Source organism: Bombus vosnesenskii, unplaced genomic scaffold (genome assembly GCF_011952255.1).
Source record: "Bombus vosnesenskii isolate JDL3184/JDL3185 unplaced genomic scaffold, Bvos_JDL3184-5_v1.1 scf7180000013262, whole genome shotgun sequence".
NCBI lineage: Eukaryota > Metazoa > Arthropoda > Insecta > Hymenoptera > Apidae > Bombus > Bombus vosnesenskii.
The window spans coordinates 1,267,473-1,289,010 of NW_022882922.1; the positions used below are offsets into that span (position 1 = coordinate 1,267,473).

Consider the following 21,538-nt stretch of genomic DNA (forward strand, 5'->3'; position numbering starts at 1 on the left):
ACGACTGATGGGCGAGATTATAGTAGCGCGCGTAAAGCGTTTGTATCGTTTAATTTTATTTTAGCGTTTGTGGCTACATTTGCTTGAAATTGCACGATTAGTTGAGCCTACATCTTTTTAATTTCGTATTATTCAGATATATTTCAATTTAGCTAGAACGCGAAATGTAAATTTACAGTTTCATACGAAAAGTATGACTGATATGACATACATTCGTTGTAACACGATAAAATTCAATGTAATTCGATTTCTTTGGATTTTATTAAGTATTTTTTCGTTTCTCGTTAATAATGCATAAGCGTTTGTACAATTGAAAAGATAGAATACGACGTAGAAAAAAATTCTGTGATTCTGCTCTCGCGAATGAAACGTATCTGTTCATTCTTCGAAATTGAAGAATTCACAGTTCGCTGACTCGATACCTCTGTTATCTGCTGAAATGAACAGCAAGAAAGCAACGTAAAATACTAACATGTTCGACGGCAATGTTACCTAGAATAGCCATTCAACGCTATTACAGCCTTCCATAAGTCTCTAAAACAAATTCTACGCAGGCATTCCGCGTGCCCTCCCCGTTACACGAGCGATCATTAAATTAACCTAGAGATTACGCGCTAAATTTCACGGAATACGCCGAACGTTCCCGTCGCCTGGCTAATTCATAGTATTATCGCGAATGTATCATCATAAATTTGCATACGCTATTACGACAATCCACGACGTCACGCGAAACGAATTTCCATAGACCATTAAGGCCGTTCTGACACGTTTACGTCCAAAGAAACTGCACCATCTACAACGAGTATAATCTTGAATTCTCTGACACTGTAGGAAATTGCTGAATTAATTTCCATTTTAAGAGACAATGTTTTATGAATAGATTCGTTTGAGAATAAAGTATGAAAAGTTGTCAGGTTCATTAACTCTAAAATATTATTGATGATAATTGTAGAATCTAAGTGGCTACAATTTGATTACAGCACAACTCCAGTTCAAACTAATCAGACCTAAGGAAACGGTTCAGTGAAACTGTATCGTATGAACTGTGTTGCCCTAATGAGACATAATAAATGAAATTCTACTGCAAGTGATTCTACGCTAAAATTCTATAACTGTTATGGATTTCTATCCCATCATTGCGAACAGAATTCAACAATGGACATAACTTCAGTATCCTGCCCATGATATCTCGTCGAAATCATAGAAGCAGAGCCAAATTCTTTCTTTCCTTTCCTGGCTAAGTTAGCCAACTCTTTGGCGTTGTTGCACGCACGTGTGCAAAGGAATCGCCGTGAAACGCTAACGTTATAATAACGGTCGTAACAACGGGCAGAAGTCGTAATTTAAATTGAGTTTCTCGCTTGTCTGGCTGTAATAGCTCTATTGCACGCTACTTGGACGGAAACGCGAAGGAAAGAAGAACGAACAGAAGATCGAGAAGAGGACGGAAAGTGGAAGAAGGACCAGATTAAGCTGAGAAAATGAGACGCTAAAGGCGTGAGGAGGATGACGAGGAGAGAGAAGATGGATCATAGCGGGTGGGTGTGAGTGATATCTGGCGACCCAGGTTGGGGTGCGCTGATCTAATTGATGGCCGTGCTGGGGACAGAGCCAGGATATGACGCGAATCCATTGTGGCCCACATTATTATAATATATATTATATACGTATCCTCTACGATCGGACAACGAGCGAGAATCACGCCACGGGGAAAGAAAAGAGACAGAGTTACGTGGTTGCCCGGTGTAATAATCCGGCGACATTGTTCAACACGACAGTTAGGGAGAGTGGTCAGTAAGTGTCAGACAGATTGCGGGATATATCGGCGATAAGATAAATTGTGGTGTTTCTTCGTAGAGGATGTCGCGAAAATGATTTTTAAAGATTTCGAGGGTGACTGCTCGGGGACTAATAGCGTGAGGTGCTCTTTTGTAGTAAAATGGTTTGTACACTGTATTTATTAATTAAATTGGTACGCGAGATGGTGAGTGGAAAAGATTGAATTCTAAGGTTTGGTATTGCGGTTATGCACATTGCCAAGAAGATATAAAATTCAAATTTTGGATACAGTAATATAGCATCAAAGAGAGTGGTGTCACTTATGAAGATTTATTTCGTGCTGGAAAGATAACGACGACTTTGAAGACACAACGTTCGGTTACTAGCTGAAATGCACGTCTGAGAGAACTTCCAGGGAATTTTAAATTGGAAAAATAAATCGAAGCTTTCTATTAACTTGCCGGAAACTTAAAATAACGGAGTCGGAAGGTGAAATTGAAGAAAGTTCAGTTCTTCGGAACAGAGTGCCGACCCAGCCTGTAACTTTCTTTCACTGTGATACTCCGCCATTACCAAATATTTAAATTACATCAATTACAGAGATACTGTTCGGTAATTTACTTAAGGCAATCTAATCTCACTCCACCAATTTTCCACTCAACTGTAATAGCACGATCTATGAATTACGAGAAGGAGTACGTATCATCGAGACATTTCTACTCAATTTGCGGTGTTAAAACAAGTGCTCAACAAGGCTAGCAAACGAACAAACAAATCAACTACTTCCATTATATACTCGCTATTCAACAATAACATCGCGAGTTGTGAATCATTAAGAGAAAACATTGTGCCAAGATATATTTCCCTTAATCACTTTTTAGAAGAATTTCAGAAAAGGCAGTAGTTTCTGTATCAGTGTTCTCCAGACAATACTTCGGTGTTAAAACAGCAGTGCTCAAAAAGATTCAAAGACAAACAAACACGTCAAGTGCCTCCACCAGGATTCTACTCGCAACATCCGAGGTCCCAGCAGGCTGAGTTGACCCTCGCTGGCGGCAAGATCCCCGGGGGCGGCACGGCGCAGCACGGCGCAGCTGGGTTTCGCGGCGGTAAATCTGAGGACGTGGTGCGCGCCGGTGGTGCGTCTTCAAAGTGGCAACTGCCGATCCCTCGGGCCGGCGATTCGTTAAAAGACATGCCGGTAAGTCGTGCATGCCTCGCGAGCGTGAAGCGAAAATTGAAGCGCAACCACTCGAGAACGAGAGAGCGATGCGCAGTCATGGCCAACCTTTCCAGGGCGAAAGTCTTGCGAGCCACTGGTTCTCGGCAGCGTTACGCCGTTCTGAAACTTATAATGAAGAAAATCCTCGAGACGATCGAGTATAGGAGTGCGCGGTGATACACATAGAGTTACTAAAGCGAGAGCAACCGTGTGCAAGCATCATCCTCCTCGTCCTCCCCCCTTTCGAACGACGCGCACCCTTCTCCGGGTTCTCCACCCTTTTACCAGCCTTCGGATTCAAAGTGTCCTCGTTATAGCTGAGTGGATGTCGCTTGAAGCGAGACTGGCTCGCGCAACGTGCGCTACCATCTAACGTTTAATTGCATCGGACTTTGGCACCGGATATAACTTCACTGCCGGAAATTAACAGGCTTTAACTATTGCCCGTGAGCGGGGACACACGCGTGTAAATTATAGACGCGCCAGCTTCCACAGAGAGATAGAAATAGATATTTGTACCAGGTCTCTGATACGTGGATAAATGTATACATGTGTGTGTACGTATATATATATAGGTCGGTGGTGGAGGTTCACACGTGTGAAATTAGGCTATGGGAATAAGCGTGCACGCGGTGAATTGGTCGAGCTTATAAGCGTGTCCGCCTCTGGACGCCCGTTATTAGAAGATCGAGCGAAACGTCACGGCATGATAATTAATGTCCCGATACGCTAAGGCGAACCGGCCAACCGGGCCGGGGTTATTACCGATTATGCAATATGTTTGCGAACGCAGCCGGGATCGCAGCGAGTCCCGATCTTACTCCTCATCGGTTGCTCGTTTCAATTAGTTTCGCCAGCGCCGATCCCTCGTTCCAGCAATAAGATTTCGGCACCCGTGTGTTTAGTATCGAATTTTGTTGATAAAGCGTTGGTAATAACTGTTGATTTACGACTTTTGATTATTAAGCAATACTCTTGCGTTTTCTTAGATAAAATACTTTTTATTTGTTCACAAAAAGAATTTAGTTTTTGAGATATTTACTTCAACGCTTAACGACTACTATTGTTTAAACCAAATTATATACGTCCCCGCAGTACCTACCTTTTTTTATCGATTTTCAACTTCTTACAACTTCTCCCCATTCCAGTCCTTTAACACCAACTTACGAAAACACTCCTTAACTTACCTACTTTCCGTCATATTCCCTTTAACACTCCATATAGAAGCTCAAACAATCACTAATTCAACCAAATCATTGAACCGTCCAGACAAACCGGTGTATTTCCAACAATTAACAAAAATATTCACGAGTTCGAACCAAGAATAATCACATCCTCTGCGAATATTCATCGAATATCTATTCAAGCTTCACTTGGAACGTTTAATTCTTAATCCGCAACATCCAAGCGTTTCAGCAACGACTAGTCAAGACGCGAGATGAGAATTCTCCTGTAAGAGAATGAAGAATCTAGAATGGGGAGACCCGTGGTAGCACCGCGAGCGGTGGTCTCGGGTTCGAACTTATCGGACACCCGATGGGCACGGCCAGGGCCCGAAATAATTGCCCGCAGTGAAATATAAATGATACCAAGATTGTGGAGCGGTCCGAGGGGATGGGTTACGCGTTTGCCGCTCTACGGTGTCCGTGGCTCCTTGCCACGTGTGCGCGTATGCGTGCGTGGCCCGTCGACTGGCTACTTGGTACGCGAGACGTACGCGCACGTAATTGCGTGCCCGTCCTGAAATTATTCATCTCCCCGACCACGGCTGATCCCAGGCACCGCACGGACCGGCCAGCCACCACCGGAGCCAGCCCCAGCGGTATGATAATGCATAGAAGTGCCAGTCATTATACTTATACGTAGCCGGTGTATCCACTGCCCATCCTACCTACTCGCTACGTAGATTACACCACCTCGAGATCCCTCTTCTCTTTGCCTCGTCCTCCTGATCCTCCTCGATTCTCTATGTTTCTCTCTACCGTTCTTTTACATTCGCTGGTCTCTTCTTCCTTCGTTCTTTATTCTTTACTCCCTTCGTTCACCATCGACGCGCACGTAGACGCGACTATCGCGTGTTTTGCATTGCATTGCATTGACATTTGATTAGTGTGCGTATTTGTGAGAGTATGGTTGTATGGTAAAATTTATGGAAGTACGCAATAGAGAGGGATCCGAGACAAGTGTGCAAATTTTTTGAGTGATATTCGCGATAACCGACAGACGTTAAGAGGGTTTCAAAGCATTTGGGAATAGATATTTCTGGAAGAAGCAAATTGATCGATAGAAGCGGTGAAACCCCTCTATCGAGGTGGTATGTCTAGCTATTAGTCTTAGTTCTCGAAACATTACCTCCGTGAAAGCCTGTTTCACGGAAACCAAATACCAAAATTAGTTCGTCGAACGATCGAAACGACACTCAGTTCGAACCAACACGACGCAGTTAGTTTGAATAATATTTAACGCTTGCTCCCCATTAAGCGTAATTCCTCGATTCCAGGCATTCGTCCAGCGCAGCTAGTTGATCTTGTAATCTCGAGCTGCGCTGGTAACATGCAATTAGGTACACACGCGCGCGTGTGTAACGTTTACGGCGTGACGGGTTGGACGTGTCGCGTTCCGGCACAATGTATCCTCCCTCCTTTCCAGAAACTTCAATTACACGCGAGCGGCAGCGTGCAATTACGCGTGTACGCACTCTCGCGTGTGCGACAAGCGTCGCCCTGTTCTCTTGCGCTCTTCGTTCTCGTTAAGGCGGCCCGGAGAGCCGTGAACGACCCTGGACAACCGTACGATTAACCGAATTTCCGACGAAGTTTCGCGTGTTCTCCGCGGACACGGCCGCGGTGCCACGCTCTGATTTGAGTCATTAAAACTCACTTAGGATAATACCCGGGTGATTCGTTTTTAAACGGAACTCGCTCCCCCGAAGCAATTTATACCGAATTCTCGCGGTGCCCCGTGGCTCCACCGAAATGATATCGTCCGAGGTGGACGCTTCCAGACATGTAGCACCAAGAATAGCAATTTTGGGCCCTGCTCGGCATCGTAAACGAGAGAAAGAAACATTTTATCGCTGGTTCACAGGGATATTCAAACACAGTTCGAGTTAATGGCGAACTGATTGCGAACTGGCTAATCGTATTGTAACACATGGTCCCGGGGTTATTTTCCGAATTCTTCTGTGAGATTGTTTAGATAGTTACGTGGTATTCGAGGATAATGCGAATTCGAAGAAAACCCTCCAGACCTTAATTTTAGTCATCTAGGTCGGACAAAGTTCTTTACTATTTGCCGTGTCAAAGAAACGGATGTTTATCGAAACAGTAGGAATCGCATGTAGGAATCGGAAGGATAGGAAGAGCACATACGCTGCGCGTGTAGAGCGGAAGTTTCGCGGCCGATTCGCGATATCCGACGTTCTATCCCTCTCGCGGCGCCATTGCTGTTCCCCCTGTGGCGTCCTCTTTGTTTCTGGGGGCCCCGAAGATAATGAACACAATTACGGCAAGCTTTTTGTTCTAGAAATTACACAGTAGTGCTCGAATGCATCTCTGCGGCTGATTGCTATGCCCTGCCATCCTTACGGCGATACATCGACGTCCACCGTACTCCTATATACACTCTATTCCCTACGTGCATGTACTCTCGAACGCGACTACACGAACGCGTTTATCCACCAGCACCAGTGAAGAAACGAAGGATTACGGCAGGATACGAGGCTGTGTATGCGAGACTCGAACCACCTCGACGCGAGAAGACGAAGAGGACGAGAAGGGAGAGTCGCGCAAAGGGGCAGGCGGCAGGGGGACAGGGACACGGAGTAAGCTCTAATTGCATTCAATAAAGCAAATAATAGCAAGCTCATTAGAGCAGAGAGAGGAGCTGGCGAGTTGACCGCGGCTCGTATGCCAACCTGCCTACGCTCTCGGACGAAGGAAGAAGAAGAGGACGAGGATGAGGACGAGGAGGATGAGAAGAAGTAGGCTGGGGATGAGGACGACAGTGGGAGTGGAAGCGAGACAGAGATCGGAGCCAGAGAGCAGAGAAACCGGGTAGAAACTGGCGGTCGTGCCGTCGTATCGTCGCGAGAACCACGGTCCAATGTCATTTATTGTCCCTGGTGGACAAGCGCAGTTTGCCAGAGCGCACCCCCCTGGCCTGGCCACGAACAGAAGAGAGAAGCTGAGAGAGGAAAGGAGAGGAGAGACGAGGCGAGCCGATGGCCAGCCGGCCTGGTCTATATGAATGGGCAATAGCCATGCAACCATTCGCGTCCTTCGTTAGCTATTTATCCCCGTTTATTATTATTCGACCGCATCCCATATATACTCGCGATCCCACTCAACACTGTATACCGCGTAATCGATGAGTAGCTATTCCCAGGGAATGTCAGCCCGTTCCCTGGGATCCGGGCATCCACGGCAAGTCTTTTCGTCTCTTTCACAACACCAATCTTGCTCCTTCCCGTCGCTTGGTATATGTCACTTAATAGTTGCTCTTTCGTGGTAGTTGTATTTTGATTCTGCTTTTCGCTGCTTGGTGTTTTCTTGTCGTGGATGAGAAAACAATACGGCATGAGTTTGAAGTTTTGTTGGCGGATGGACTATAGTTCAATTCACTTTTAGTAAAATCTTCTTGTTCTCGTAATACAAAATGCAATTAAATTCAACGCATTCAATGTAAAGTACTAGAAGGATAAAAGTAAATCATAAATGTAGAATACGATTTTCCTGCATGGTAGTTGGCTTTCGAGTTAATTGAATTTGAACATTCGCCCAACACTCGATTAACTCCGGACTTAACCCTCTTCAATTCAATTCTTTTTCTACCTGCAGGCTTTTCAAATCCGGTTATTTTCCTGGGAGACATGCGTTATACTAACAAGCCATTTAAACGTATCATTTACGAATAAGACATCAATAATGAATATTGAAGAGTCGCGTTTATCAGCTGACAAATAGAATTATTCATGCTACGTATAGAACTCTGTATGCTACGTTGCACGGAGCTGTATAAAACACAATTTTCATTTTATTTCATAAAACGAATTGCTCTTCTTAAAATAAACAAACGTTCCTGGTCGCCAGATAATTTGGGACTGAAAGGATTAATATGTAAAATTCATTACACCTCTTCAACTCCTATTTAAACAAAACCGCAAATTGTTCAAATTTGACCAACCCACGTCCCGTATCTTCCCACGCGTCCATTCAGCGCGTAATTACTATCTCTACCCACTAGTCACGCGAACCATACGAAAAACCAAAAAAAGGAAAGTAAAATGCTAGAAAGCTAAACTTGGAGTAACGTCCATGGCGCCATTGACAACCGCGTGAATTCCAGCTCGGAGGCAAATTAATCTACTCGTTTCCCTATAGATGTAACAACGAGACGAAAGGAAGAAAGAAAGGAAGGAAAAGATGTGACGCTAACAGTCGCGCGCGCCTCGCGAACAGCGTCCGTTTTTTCGTCCTCGGCCATAAAGGACAACACCTGAACCGGATCCTATTTCAGCTTAACAGGGAGCGTACAACGAAGACCGCGGTTGTGCCGTGTCGTTCAGGGACGCGAACAATGAACCACGCATGGACAGGAAAGCTCGTTCCGAACAAATCGAAGCCGTCCTTCGTGGAACGGAGAGGCCGAACAACGGACAAAGAAAACGAAGAAGGAGAGAGCGAAAGATCGCGGGTTCCCAGTCGGTGGAACGGAGATAGATGGTAGACGAGAGCGGAGGAGAATCGGCCGCCCCCGACGCGAGTAAACGCCGGTAAGAATGGCGATTCGGCTAATGTATTCCGCGGTTCTGCGCGCTCATTATTCAGCGATAATTAATTGACGGCTATAAATAAGCGGCGCGTCCCGGCACCGCGTAAATAAATGGTTCGCGCGAACCGGAATGGTAATGGTGACTTTGACGGACCGTTTAAACTGGAATAAAGCTGGGATACCTTCGTTCTTCCCCCTGGGGTTTCCGTGCCTCTTCAACGACCCATCCGCGCACTCCACCTAACGAATATAACTCACCTGCCGAGGCACCGCTACCCTGCCTCGACCCGTCTATACGGTGTCGTTCTATACTCTCCTCGTCTAAATGCGTTTGTATACCCCACAACCTCTCGCCACTATCGCCAGGTCCAGGCGAATATTTACTCGTCCGGCCGCTCCCTTAAACGTCGACCACCCTGTCCATCCTCGCTTCGTCCGACGCGACCCTCGAGTTTGCGCGGCAGTTTCGCTCTCGGCTCGTTTTACACCTCCGCGACCTGCGATCGGGTTCCTGCCGAGGACAATGAAACCACGATGTAATCGTTCGCTGTAATTCTTGTGTAGCTTGCTATTAACTGAGGGGAGAACTGGATAGATTAATCGTAAGTGGTTAGGATGAATTATGGGTGTATCGATACTTTGTTAACGTGGGTAATTGTCATTTAAACGTTATTCGACTCCTGTTGAATCTAGAACGCTTGTTTCCAATAGACGTGGTTCTAGTCGTAACTTTAGCAGAATTTTTACATTTTTATGAGTATACTTATAATTCTTCGATTACCGAATATCTAGCTTCTATTTTCGAAACCGGAGTTGCTTAGACGATTTGATTATTTCTATAAAGACGCACACTATTGGACAAATCTAAAACAGAATAGCTCTACTTCTTCCAGAAGTATATCGTAACGAGTAATTGCCTGTTAATCCATTATTTTTTCTGTTATTTATCGTAATTACATAATTACCACTACATACATCGTGCATATTTCCTAAGAAACGAAGACGAAAATAGATAGTAATCGATAGATTTCATCGGAAATCGACGACTGTAATTAGAAACCAGAATTAAAACATTCTTTAATAGCCACATTCCTTTCGATAAATCTTGAAAATTGCTGAAGGTGCATCGAAAAAACAATAATACTTGAAAGAATCTTCCCAACATAGTTTTCTCAATCCATCGCATCGCTAGTATATTCGACGAGTCGCAATTTAGAAAATTGTAGTTATCAAGCCAGTTTCTGGCACTGCAAACAGCGGTTAATTGATCGTTATTATCAACGAATTGCCTCGGGGATGCTGATTACGCCTGGAAACGTTCCATTCAGCCACACTGTTCAGCACGCCGTTGCCTAATTCTATTTGCAACAAGAACGCCAGACAGAGACAGGAATTACGAGTAGCTCGGGGACGAAGAGAGGGACAAGGCAAGCCTCTCATGAAAGCGGTACAAGTTATTATGGCCCCGAGTTCGTAATAACCAGTGGCTTTCCTTCACTTCCTCGTTCACGCCCACTGTTCTAACGTTGGACAGTGCACAATTAATTTCCAACGCAACAGTAACTAATCGCGGCTTAATTCCTCCATCGTGTACGCGGAGAATCGTTTCTTGGCGAGAAGCAATTCAACGATCATCCTTCGTCCGTGAGCATCTGAAAGATGGAGCTTCTACTCGACATGCTTGAATTATGCGAACCGGCCAGTAACCAAATTCGACATGGCGCCTGGTTTCTGCTGAGAATCAATAACGAAGCTGAGTGTTTAGTAAGCTGATATGTAAGGAATTAAGATTTGAAATGTCCATCAAGATTAGTACGTAGTATGTATTTGATAGAATAATAAATTACGAAGCTAACAGTATCTAATTTCACCTTTTTGTTTCGTCAAAAAAATATACCTACTTTTAATATTAACTCTAGAGTAACCACAAGTTAACAAATCTTTTTAATAACTTCGAGCAAATAACGATGAATACAAAATACATTTTATTTAAAATCTCTATCTCCTGTCTGCAGAAATAATTTTCAGTAATTTTCATAAAAATCACTTACGATAATAAACCCTGATCCTTAACCAATAACTTAATTAAATTCACAAGTAAAATTCGCTAATTTAAATTCATTTACGTATCCCTACCCAATATTTTCTGTCCTTGTATCACCGTTCTGAAGACCTAACCAGTCACCTCATTCCTTCCTCCGAATTCACGGAGCAACTTCATCGGTCTACTTCTTACCAGCTTTGCAGGTCGTATCTTACGTACATTGCACGCATCCAAACGAATCGGCTTTCTTTCCAACTTGCTTCCCAGGGTTCTTCTTTATCGGTGGCAAACTGCAACCGGACAGCAACAACGTCAAGAATGTTCGGTGGTCGCTGTTTCCATGCGACTGTATCGTTCCCCAAACGCGATGGCGGACACGGTCCAGCCGCGGGGCGAAAAGGGTACACAGATGCGTATCTGTATCCGCGCGAATCGCCGAAAAAAATAATACAATGAATCGTGGGCCTCTATCGGGCGCGTAATCTCGGGAGGACGCGGAATCCCGCCTAATAACCTTTCCGTCGATCGACATTGTTATGGGCTGGTCATTAGAGCCTCTGCCCCTCGCCCAACCTCCGCTCTCACTCGCTCGATGCTGCTTCTGGCCGCTGCCCTGTTTGGCCAAAAAACGTAGTGCATCGTTTATCGGGCCCTTACGCCGTTGGGTTTCATCGGCGTGCACTTATCTCAAGGGACTTGAAAATCCGGTCGCATTAAGATATCTATCGGAACAACGGATGTGCGCCATTAAACTTTTACTTTATTTAGCGCTCGGAGCGGCGGGCACTCTCCGCGCGAGTCAACGGGAACGGAGAAAGAGACAGGTCGGACAACGGCAACCAGAAAATCGACCGGAGGATGGGAAGATGAAGAGAAGCGAAGAGAAGGATGGCGGGAAGCGAAGAAGAAGAAGATCAGAACACCTACATTATAATTTAGTATTGATATTGATAGTTATACGTTTAACGATGATATATGTAGATTAATTAGTGACACGTTGTAGGTTAGAGATTTCATAATTTTTAGAATCGACTATTTCAAGAATTTATAATTTTACACTGAGTAGGTCGAGCAATTGATTTGTAATTTGTAAGATTGACTTGTTTTATCATTGAAATTGCAATTCGGGAGGATTTACCTGTGACTTGTAAAATTTTCATTAATACTATTTCGATTTTACGTAAAGGCTCGCGTTGGAAGTTACGAAAGACGTAAGGACAAAGAGAAGAAAGGAACGAAAGACGAGCAAAGCAGTGGCGCGTTCATGAGCTTGTATTTCTTCACGTCAAGCGATTGTTCTTAGCCCTCGAACGTGTAATTATTATTTACGTTTACTCCTAATGACCAGGCCTCGCACGACACCATTTAGAATTGCTAATGACCGCGCATCTGCGCGCCTCGGCTACTGTCAATAGATACTAAAACTCATTACCTAGCCCGACAACTAATTGGATACATTTGGATTGACGGAATGCTCGCGTACGATTGGTTATTAAATCGCCAACTCGCCGGGCACCAGCCAAGAGAATCCTTATGTTAATACCACTGCTACCATTACGGAATAGGAGCATGTACACGCGTCGCTCCTGAGTTTCTTTTATGTGAAGAACGCAGAATGGTTTATTAGTCTCTGACAAACGTTTCTTCCTAGGACATCGTACGAAGAAATCATCGGTAAAGAGCAAGTAAAAAATAAGAAGAGCGAAAGAATGTAGGAAGAAAAAGAATCTACGAGAATACGTAATTCATTTCTGAAATAAAAATACTGTTTGATTTATAACTTGTCGTGCCTATCGCTGCTTTGACAAAAGAAACAATCTGCGTATGAATTTTATTAAAGTCTATGTTGTATGTTAGTCAAGTTAGCTAGTACAAAATGTTTTGAATTAAATGATAGTGCACTGGATCTGATCGTTTCATGGCTGATAGCCGCCAAACATATTAAAATTATACCTGTATTCCTTGAAGCTGAAATCTATGACTCCCTTCTACTCCCCAAGAGATCGCCATTTCCACGTCATTGAAGACATTCGGAAGATCGTGAACAATCGTGCAAATACTCAGCTAATATACAACAATTTCATAACCTGACTCCGGAGCCTCGATACTTTTATGAAACAAGTCACTCAGGTATCAAGAGACAAAGATACAATCCAATTAAAGAAATTCAAGAGAAACGAAGAAGCGTTAGAACAAATCGCGTCACAACGCCGGAATAAATTAACACGCACACGCTCAAGAACAGAAGCAGAGTTTTCCATTCGCTTCCATCGGTCACGCTCGCAACAAAACCCCTGAAAACAGAATGAAAACGAACGTCCTGCCGACGTAAACGATTGTTAACCGCTTATCTACTCCGAAGCAGTCGGTTTAACCGGAGAGTTACGAGCCTCGAACTCGTTACGCATGCATAGGCGCGAGCATAAAACACTGGAATTGCGCGCATGCTGCTTGCCTTCGTCCCTAAACAAGAGCTCTTCGTTCTCTTCATTGCCCTCTTCGTCACCCTTTTCCACTCAACAACGACTCGACCCGCGAGATTTTTCCAATTTCTTTCAACATCGAACGCCGACCATTCCGGCCACCATGGAGACTCGTCTTAAACCACGTCCTTAACCGTGCCAGCGAGACACTTAAAAGCATCCAGACGTTTCCTTCTCCGGATGTAGGGGAAAGTTTTTCGCGGAGGTTGTCTCATGGCGAGGCCTTCCGGCGATTCGCGGGCGAGAAGGATGTCGGGCAAGGGCGACGACGGGCGTCGTTACTCGCGCTGATTTAGTTGAAGGCAGCGAATTTACGGATCCACCCTTTTTGCGCGCACGCCGGAGCCGTGCGGAATGGAGCGGAGTCTGCCGCGGCGAGGCCTTTCTCGTTAGCCGCCTACATTATATTACCCATCGAGGGGCATACATCATTCCCTCTTTATGTAAGTATCTATAACAGCCCGAGAAACATTTGCAGCTCGCGCTGCCTCGCGATCCACGGGCCGCAGACGCCGGCCCATGGAGAACGCTCGCGTGGGCAGCCGCGGCTCGCTCGCGGAATTGATGTACTGCGACTCAAGAACAATGCCTCGTACCTGGACGACGGACGCGCGTTGTCTCGGTCCGAGCCCACGTGCCCCTCCCGTCCTTTTCCGCTTCGTCTTCTCGTCCGACACCGAGTCCTCGTCTGCGAGGCTTGAAATTGCTATTCTTTTTTGCCAATTCTTCTTAGGGTTGAAAGCGGTCGCGATAGTATAGAAAGTTGGTGCGATTGATTGATTTATTTAATTTTCATTTTTTTTTACTTTGTTATATAGTTTATTTAATTGTTCATTCCATACAATTCTATATTTTTCTATATTTTATGTTCTTTTACAACGAATACATATTAAAGGTATTCGAATTGGAGACCGTTGCAAAAACAGAGTTATTCGTTAATAAATAATTAAATTGAACAAAAAGAAGAAGAAGGAAAGAAGCAATGGCCAGAACAGTAAAAGAAAATCACATAAATCATTGCACAGAGAAGTGAAGCACAGCACTCTAAAACATTACAGATTCTTAGAGAGCCATAAACGAGCAGAAAATCTACACTACATTTATAAAGTTTTACAGGAAACAAAGAAAAAGATAAATGCTGAACAAATTATGTCTATAAAACCTCTCAACAACCAGTTCATAGATTTTTGTATACTACACTGAATGTATAATACAGTGTATACTACGCATGGAATGGATAATTAAGCGTTAAAGCGGACTACTCTCGCGATTACCCTTTGATTCCATCTCGCGTTGCCGCTAATCGGAAGACTCCTATACAATGTTGTTGCCCCGTGTAATTCTCGATAGAACGATACGTCTCGATGGTATCTCGACGAACGGACATTGTCGTGAATCGTACTAGTCGTCCCGCCTTTGCAGATTACGCAAGAGCTATAATTATTGCCTCACATTGGCAGAAAAAATGATAATTACTTTACATGCTTAATTACGTTCTCTCTCTCTCTTTTCCTTTCTCCTTCTCTGTTCGGAGGCGGTATGCCCAGGGACCGGTAGGCAGCGATAGCGCTTTAATGGCAGAAGAATTAATTATACACTGCACGCGATACGAAGAAAGTACCTCGACTCTTTTTACCCGCGGGAAGATGCCGCATTAGGCGCTTAATTGATCGGACATTGCGTTAACGAAGATCAATGGCAGCTACGCCATCCGCGATCGGCCAACAATCAGATCGAAAATCGAACAAATGCTTCAATTACGCGTCACTACGTATCGTCGAAGGACAAAAATATTTCAAAAATTATATTATATATCGTTCATGACGAATGAGTTTACGCTACACTGGCTCACGAAAATATTTGAACGCTCATCGTAAGAAACTTTTATGTCAAATCATTTTAAAACTTCGCCGGTGTTATAACGAGACACGATAGTCACGATTATGTTAGCTAAATTTGAAACCAATCTGAGAATTTATATAAGAATTATGATGTATTTATTGCAAACATATATCTAGCAGGAAATTTTAGTATACAGCATGAAAATCGCATTTCCCTTCGAAGAACGATCGCAGGTTCGATTTTGTCAACAATTCACCGGATTACCGTAAATTTTCCGCGACATAATAGCCGCGACAGTTGCGTGACGGAGATTTACGCTGGATGCACAGGTAAGATCAGCTTAGCCAGGTTAAGATCCGACGGTGTAGCGTACGTATACCAAATTGGGAGCAATCGTACGTCTCATTAAGTATCGAACGGTTCGGCCGATCCCGGGGGCAGAGACAATTACCGCGTGAGCGACAGCAGGCCCGAGATAATCGGCCGGATAGAAGGCGAAACGTGGACGTATATTTCACGTGGCCGTGGGTTCCTTCGATCCGTTCGTTTCCATCCGCGGCCCGCCGGTGTCTTACAATTCACGACAACGTCACCGGGCCAGATACCATCGCGGCCAGCGAGCAACAATGCACCGGTGCCGATGCATGCGACGTTCCAGCTACGGTAAATGTTTCGTCCGTGCACCTTCCCTTTGCCTTCACGGAGATTTTCTGCGATAGTCTTTTTGCCTCGTTCCTTCGTTTCTGGTTTTTGTTCAAACTGGGTGGACACTGACGAAGGTCAGTTAAGGGGTAATTGCACGAATAGAAAAGTCTTTCCAGGTTTGGGAAAATGAAGGTTTCACACAATGTTGATGTTAAGAGGTATATACTTATTTACTATTATATAGCTAGCCCAGGAATCAAATACAATAGATAAGGAATAGATACGACTTGCAATAAATTTAGACAGTCATGCCCTGGGATAGCTGGCGTGTACGTAGTTAACAAGAACAGTTACTCGCCAGATTGTACGTATTGTCTACCATCGGAAGTCTACGACATGATTCACGAGAGATGTCTATCTTTGAAGAATAATCTCTCGTTCGACTATACCACCCTCTTTCAATTTGAAATTAATTAAACAAAAAATATGAAGAATACTAATTCGCTGCAGAAAAACGTTGCTTAATTGATCACTCTTAATCAATCAACAAAGCTTCTTATGATCAACCTTACGCTAAAATAATTTTCTCCGTACTTCGTGCCATTTCCGCCGAACCAACTCAAACACATTAACCCTGTACATTGCACTGCAACTATTAATGAATATTTGTGAATCGACCAACAACATTTAAGTTGGAATAACTTCTAATTTGAGCGTCTCTAGGGGGAGAAGATATCGTAGAGGAATTCGAAACTGCCCGAAACGCGAGTCGCAAATCAGTGTTGACAGAGAAAGCTGAATATATATTCGCGAAGCGGTAATCCATCGTGAATCGATCCGCAGATATATCGGGCCGTGCGAACTGGAGAACCGTGGCTCGTCGTGTGGCCATGCCACATGCATGTGTAATACTTATATACGTTGCCCGAGTATCGATTCGAGAACCGATGCACGAACCTAGCGTATAATCTGGCGTGCTCGTGACGAGCGCGCAACTTATCTCGTTACACAATCCGAATCTTTCGTACCCGATGAACACGCGCTTGCAAATTAACACGCGTCCTAACAATCGCGAGAACTGGGGCAATGTTTCGCAAATGGGATGTCGTTTGGTTTCTAGCGCATTATTCGAGTAACATTATTCGATGGCATCTTTTGTCGATCGTTGTATTACAAACTTTTTGACAATTATCGCTTCGGTGATTAGCGAGGATTTGTGCCGAGTATTTTCTTTAATAATATTATTTTCATACTCTTTGATGAGTATTATTTAAGAGATAGCTAAGTTGAACATTTATAGTTCTTTCTGAATTATTGCATCAGACGTGTACATATTGGTTTTCGAATCGCGAGACTCGACTTGAAATATGTTACAGGGAATGAAAATTATGATTTAAAAAATGTGAACTGGCTAATAAGTTTCCCCTTTATGATTAGTTTAAAATATGCTTCCGATAGTCAATGTCTTGAGATTGACAGAGATTTAAACGAATTCCTCTAATTTTACATTCTGCAACTGGTAACAAATCGTGCATGGGATTCGTTTCGCAACACAAATTCTCATAATCTTGGTGTAGCCTCGAGCGACCGTTTAACGATTGAATTCTTTGAACAGTTTCCGGGGAAAAGTTGCAGGTAGCGAAGTAAGTCAACAAGATTCGAGTCGCATAAATGCCGATTACGTTCCGTTCTGGTGTTATCATGTTTCTGGGTGATCATCCAAGAAACCTCATTAATTACAGACTTTTTAAATTTTATAAATTCAGAGAGATGTTAAAAATGGCGCCTAGAAATGCATGATTACATTAAGAAGTAGTTTAGTTGAGTAATTTCTAGGATCTATAATAAAAGGATTACATATTTAAATTACATTCTAGAAACAAGACAATGCTCCATAGTACATAAATAATGGGTCAATTATTTTTAACATTGTAATTGTCCGACTAATTGATAGCAGAAAGTCAGTTACAATTTAGCCATTACTAATTATGAAATAGGTTCGTTACCTGTACTGAATTGCTCAATAAAGCAATCTGTCATTGTTACTCAGTTCTTTGAATGTTAAGTAGTAATGTAACTCACCGACAATGAGAAGATGGTGTTGAAATGTTACCTATGACTCACATGTCAACGTCACATTGCAAGAATAACTAAGAAATTGAACAAAAAAATGATAGCAAGTGCATTGATGAAGAAATATGAAGATGTCTGACATCTGACAGCTGATATCGCTATATGCTCGTTTTAGTCAACTAAACCTTGTATGTAGGTACCTAATTGGGTTAACACGCAACGCGCAGCATCACTTGCCGCAATTATTCATTTAAATCAATGATGTTTGCTCCGATATTAATTTATTAAAAAATTAATATTGCACCATATGCTACGCATATGATACACATGCTAGAAACATACATTTGATAGTAAGTTGGAAATTAAAAAAGTTTAATACTTGTATGTAAGTCTTTCATCGGAGAAACTCGAAAATCATACAAAAATTTTGACATTAGGAAACGCTTAAGAATCATTCACAAATAAAATAAAACTTATGTACAATTTCATGAGTACCCTCTGTTCAGAACAACTTTAAAACCATCCAACTAGCCCATAGAAGCAAAGAGATCAACAATACTGAAGGAACAGTACCAGCATACCAACCCACGACATACCACTATCTTCCAATCCCAAACAACTTAGCGCAAAGACACAGAGGAAGAACCAGAAACGCATCTCGGTCTGCATGGGATCCAGCAGAGGATGGTAAATTCCAGCGAGTGGGTCTCGCGAGGATTTTCCCTCGGTCAGGAAGTACAAATCCTGAACAACCATTCGTCGTTCCGATGAAATTAATCACTGAACACGGGACTTGTCTTACCGGGAGAGGCAGAGCCGCGGACGACGACAACAAATAGGTACTTAAGGCCAATGGGATGTTCGGCCAAGGGAACAAGCGTGGATTCTACCGGTTTTTAATAATTGTACTCGGCTCAGCCCTCGTGGAATATACACCCGGTTGCTTATCTGCCGCAAAACATTGGCGAGGGAACGAAGGCTCAAGAGATGCCTGGATAATTCTTGCATATCTTCGCGTTGACGCAATGGCGCCCGGCGGAAACGCGTGGCCGTCAGAGGCGCCGCGCTGAGCTGCGCCGCTCCGCCGCGATGCATTAGCATCGATGCACGAAGGATTCCTTCGGTCCCTTAAACGCGCCGATACCGCGGCGAGGAACCATTAAAAACGGACGTCTCGAATTATTACAAATTCCTCGCGACGCGTTTCGCGCGCTCACTCGTCGTAAATACTCGGTTTTACAGCGCGAGCGGCGCGACCGACGATCGAGCGTTGATCATAAACCGCGATCCTTAATAAACCGACGCTCGAAGCAGCTTTTAACTGGTGGATGAGCGTCAGGTGACGAAATTGTTGGGTAATTTGTATGGTAGTAATTGACCAGTCGTTTTTGTGAGTATTGCGGAGTTAAAGAATGTCCTCGCGTCTCGTTCGAGGTCACACGGGTGGTAAAGCTTGTCAGAAATTTTAGCTACTTTGTTGGTTTATTCTTTGTTCGTATGTAAAATTATGAAAAGATAACGACGAGGTTTTAATTGACCAACCGATTTTCAAAGAAGGATAAGGATTTTTCTGTATATTAACGTTCCACGACTGTCGTTGCAGCAATGTACTTTGTTGGTAATTACAGATTTCCGTAAAAGGAATTCCGCTGAATGAAAGTTCGCGAAATTTCATTCTATGAAATAAAATCCGAATTCAATGTTTTTAATTTACGAAGCTATCGATCTTCTACTTATTCGTATACGTAACGTATATGTTTGTAGACAATTTAATCTTAAGAAGCTTTCAATACTACTGCAATCTTCAACGTTTTCAACAACTTTTTTTCATAGTATAAACCAGTATAAACCAGTTACGCCGTTTTACATAAACCTTCCTAACCATTCCACTTCTTCACATCTATCCGAACTCACACCTGTATGATCGAGGATCGTCCTGCGATCATCAGCATCACAGCAACCACGCAACTGCAGGAACTCGTCCGATCTAACCTGAGAAGGATCACGGAAGAGCGTGACACCGAAAGGAACCGAAAGGAGGGAAGACAAGAGACAAGAGACGAGAGCAAAGGAGTTACGGGAGACTCGAGGTCCGCCTGACAGTGAGGTGTCGGGTGGTCGGGGTCCAGCTCGCTGTCAGCTTGTCAGCCTGTCAGCCCACGCACGTTGGCACCGCGCCAGTCAGCCCCGTGTGGATTCACACCGACTGTTCGCGCGGCGCATGCACACAACCTCACGGCTCTCCGCTCGACACGCATTGTTCCGAGCACGCCGCACGTATATACCTACGCTTAACGCGTAGAGCAGTCTGACGCGTCGGATCCGCGGCTTACACGGCCACGTCATTAGTCGCGGGACCACGGACGTCGTGTCCGTGCCTTCGATCCGCTTTAACGAGCGCTGCTCGAAAATTCCGCGCGCGGTTCTCACCCCTAAAGGTGTTCTTCTTTCGATTCTGGACACGAGCTGTCCTCGCGCGCGATGTGCCGGATTCCTCGCGCTGGACTGCACGCATCGTGCCCAGATTAGCGACCTACGAATCGAGAGGAATCTTTTTTCGAAGATTCAGGCTGATTCGGCTGGCGTTAAATCGGTATTTTACGTGGCAGATCGGTTTGGTATTTTGGGTAACGGGTAACGGTAATTAGAATAGCCTTGGAAGAATTTTTATTTTAATATCTTTGTGGAAGCTAGAATCGTGGAGAATTTATTAAAAAGGGATGAACTTCTTACAAATGTTTTTTGTAGATTGCATAACACGCAATCCTATTCCCATATCTACATCGAATCATTAAATCTACGCTGAATACCCGCTCGACAATTCTCGTCCATGTCGACATTCAGGAAGAAAAAGGAAAGACGTGCGCACGCAAGGATCGACGAAATGCGCGTAACGGATGGAAAGGCGTCCGAGACTGTGGTAATTAAATATAATCGGGATCTACGCGAGGCGGAAAGATGGCTGCTTGATTAATTAAAAGGCAGTAATTGGCTAATTAAATTTTATAGGCTACAAATGTGAACATTATCGAGGCTGGGGTTACCCGCGCGAAATCTGCTTCAATTTGCAGGATATAGGCAACCCAACCACCGATAACACGAATTTATAAACTGCTTGGGTCGTCTGAACTTTACATCGCGTACTGGACATTGTGAAATATAACATTTTAAATGGTATCATTGGAATATTCAAGTTATCGCGTAATTAAGTTCTGCAACTGTTCTTGCGAGATTCTGTAAAAGAATGAAATAACGAAGAATTACGCAGTGAAGTTCGACTGTAATAAATGATAATTAAATAAAGCCAAATAAAGAAACAAATATGTGTTTGTCGGTAACAAACGTGTGTTTTAAGGACTCCTTTCATGTTTAAAAGCATAGTCGATGAAACGCAATTAACGAATAATTTTGTAACGATGTTGTTGCATTATAATCAACAAGAAAAACTATTCGTATCATCTGATAACCAACAGCCACTCGATGGCGACCGGTGCCACGTCGGAATTAATATCACGCTGCTGACTGCGATACCAATCTACGTAACTGTTCGTTTATTGTATCCAGACCAGGTAGTCGTTCCCCTAATCTTTCCTCGTTGACGTCAGAACGCTCTTTTTCAACCAGGTCGATGCAACCGGTTCCTGACTGCTAGCAAAAGAAAAATACACATGGAGTCAC

At 43.7% G+C, this 21,538-nt stretch overlaps 1 protein-coding gene across 1 annotated transcript in view; it reads left to right on the plus strand.

The window, feature by feature from the left end:
• The first annotated feature begins 2,865 nt into the window (after positions 1-2,865).
• The window catches only part of LOC117230969 (transcription factor SOX-6), a 324,156-nt gene continuing 305,483 nt past the window's right edge, over positions 2,866-21,538 (plus strand). Inside the window, exon 1 of the mRNA XM_033489084.1 lies at positions 2,866-2,980. Within this exon, the coding sequence (XP_033344975.1) occupies positions 2,975-2,980 (6 nt within the window). The 5' untranslated portion in view covers positions 2,866-2,974. The remainder of the gene's footprint in view (positions 2,981-21,538) is intronic.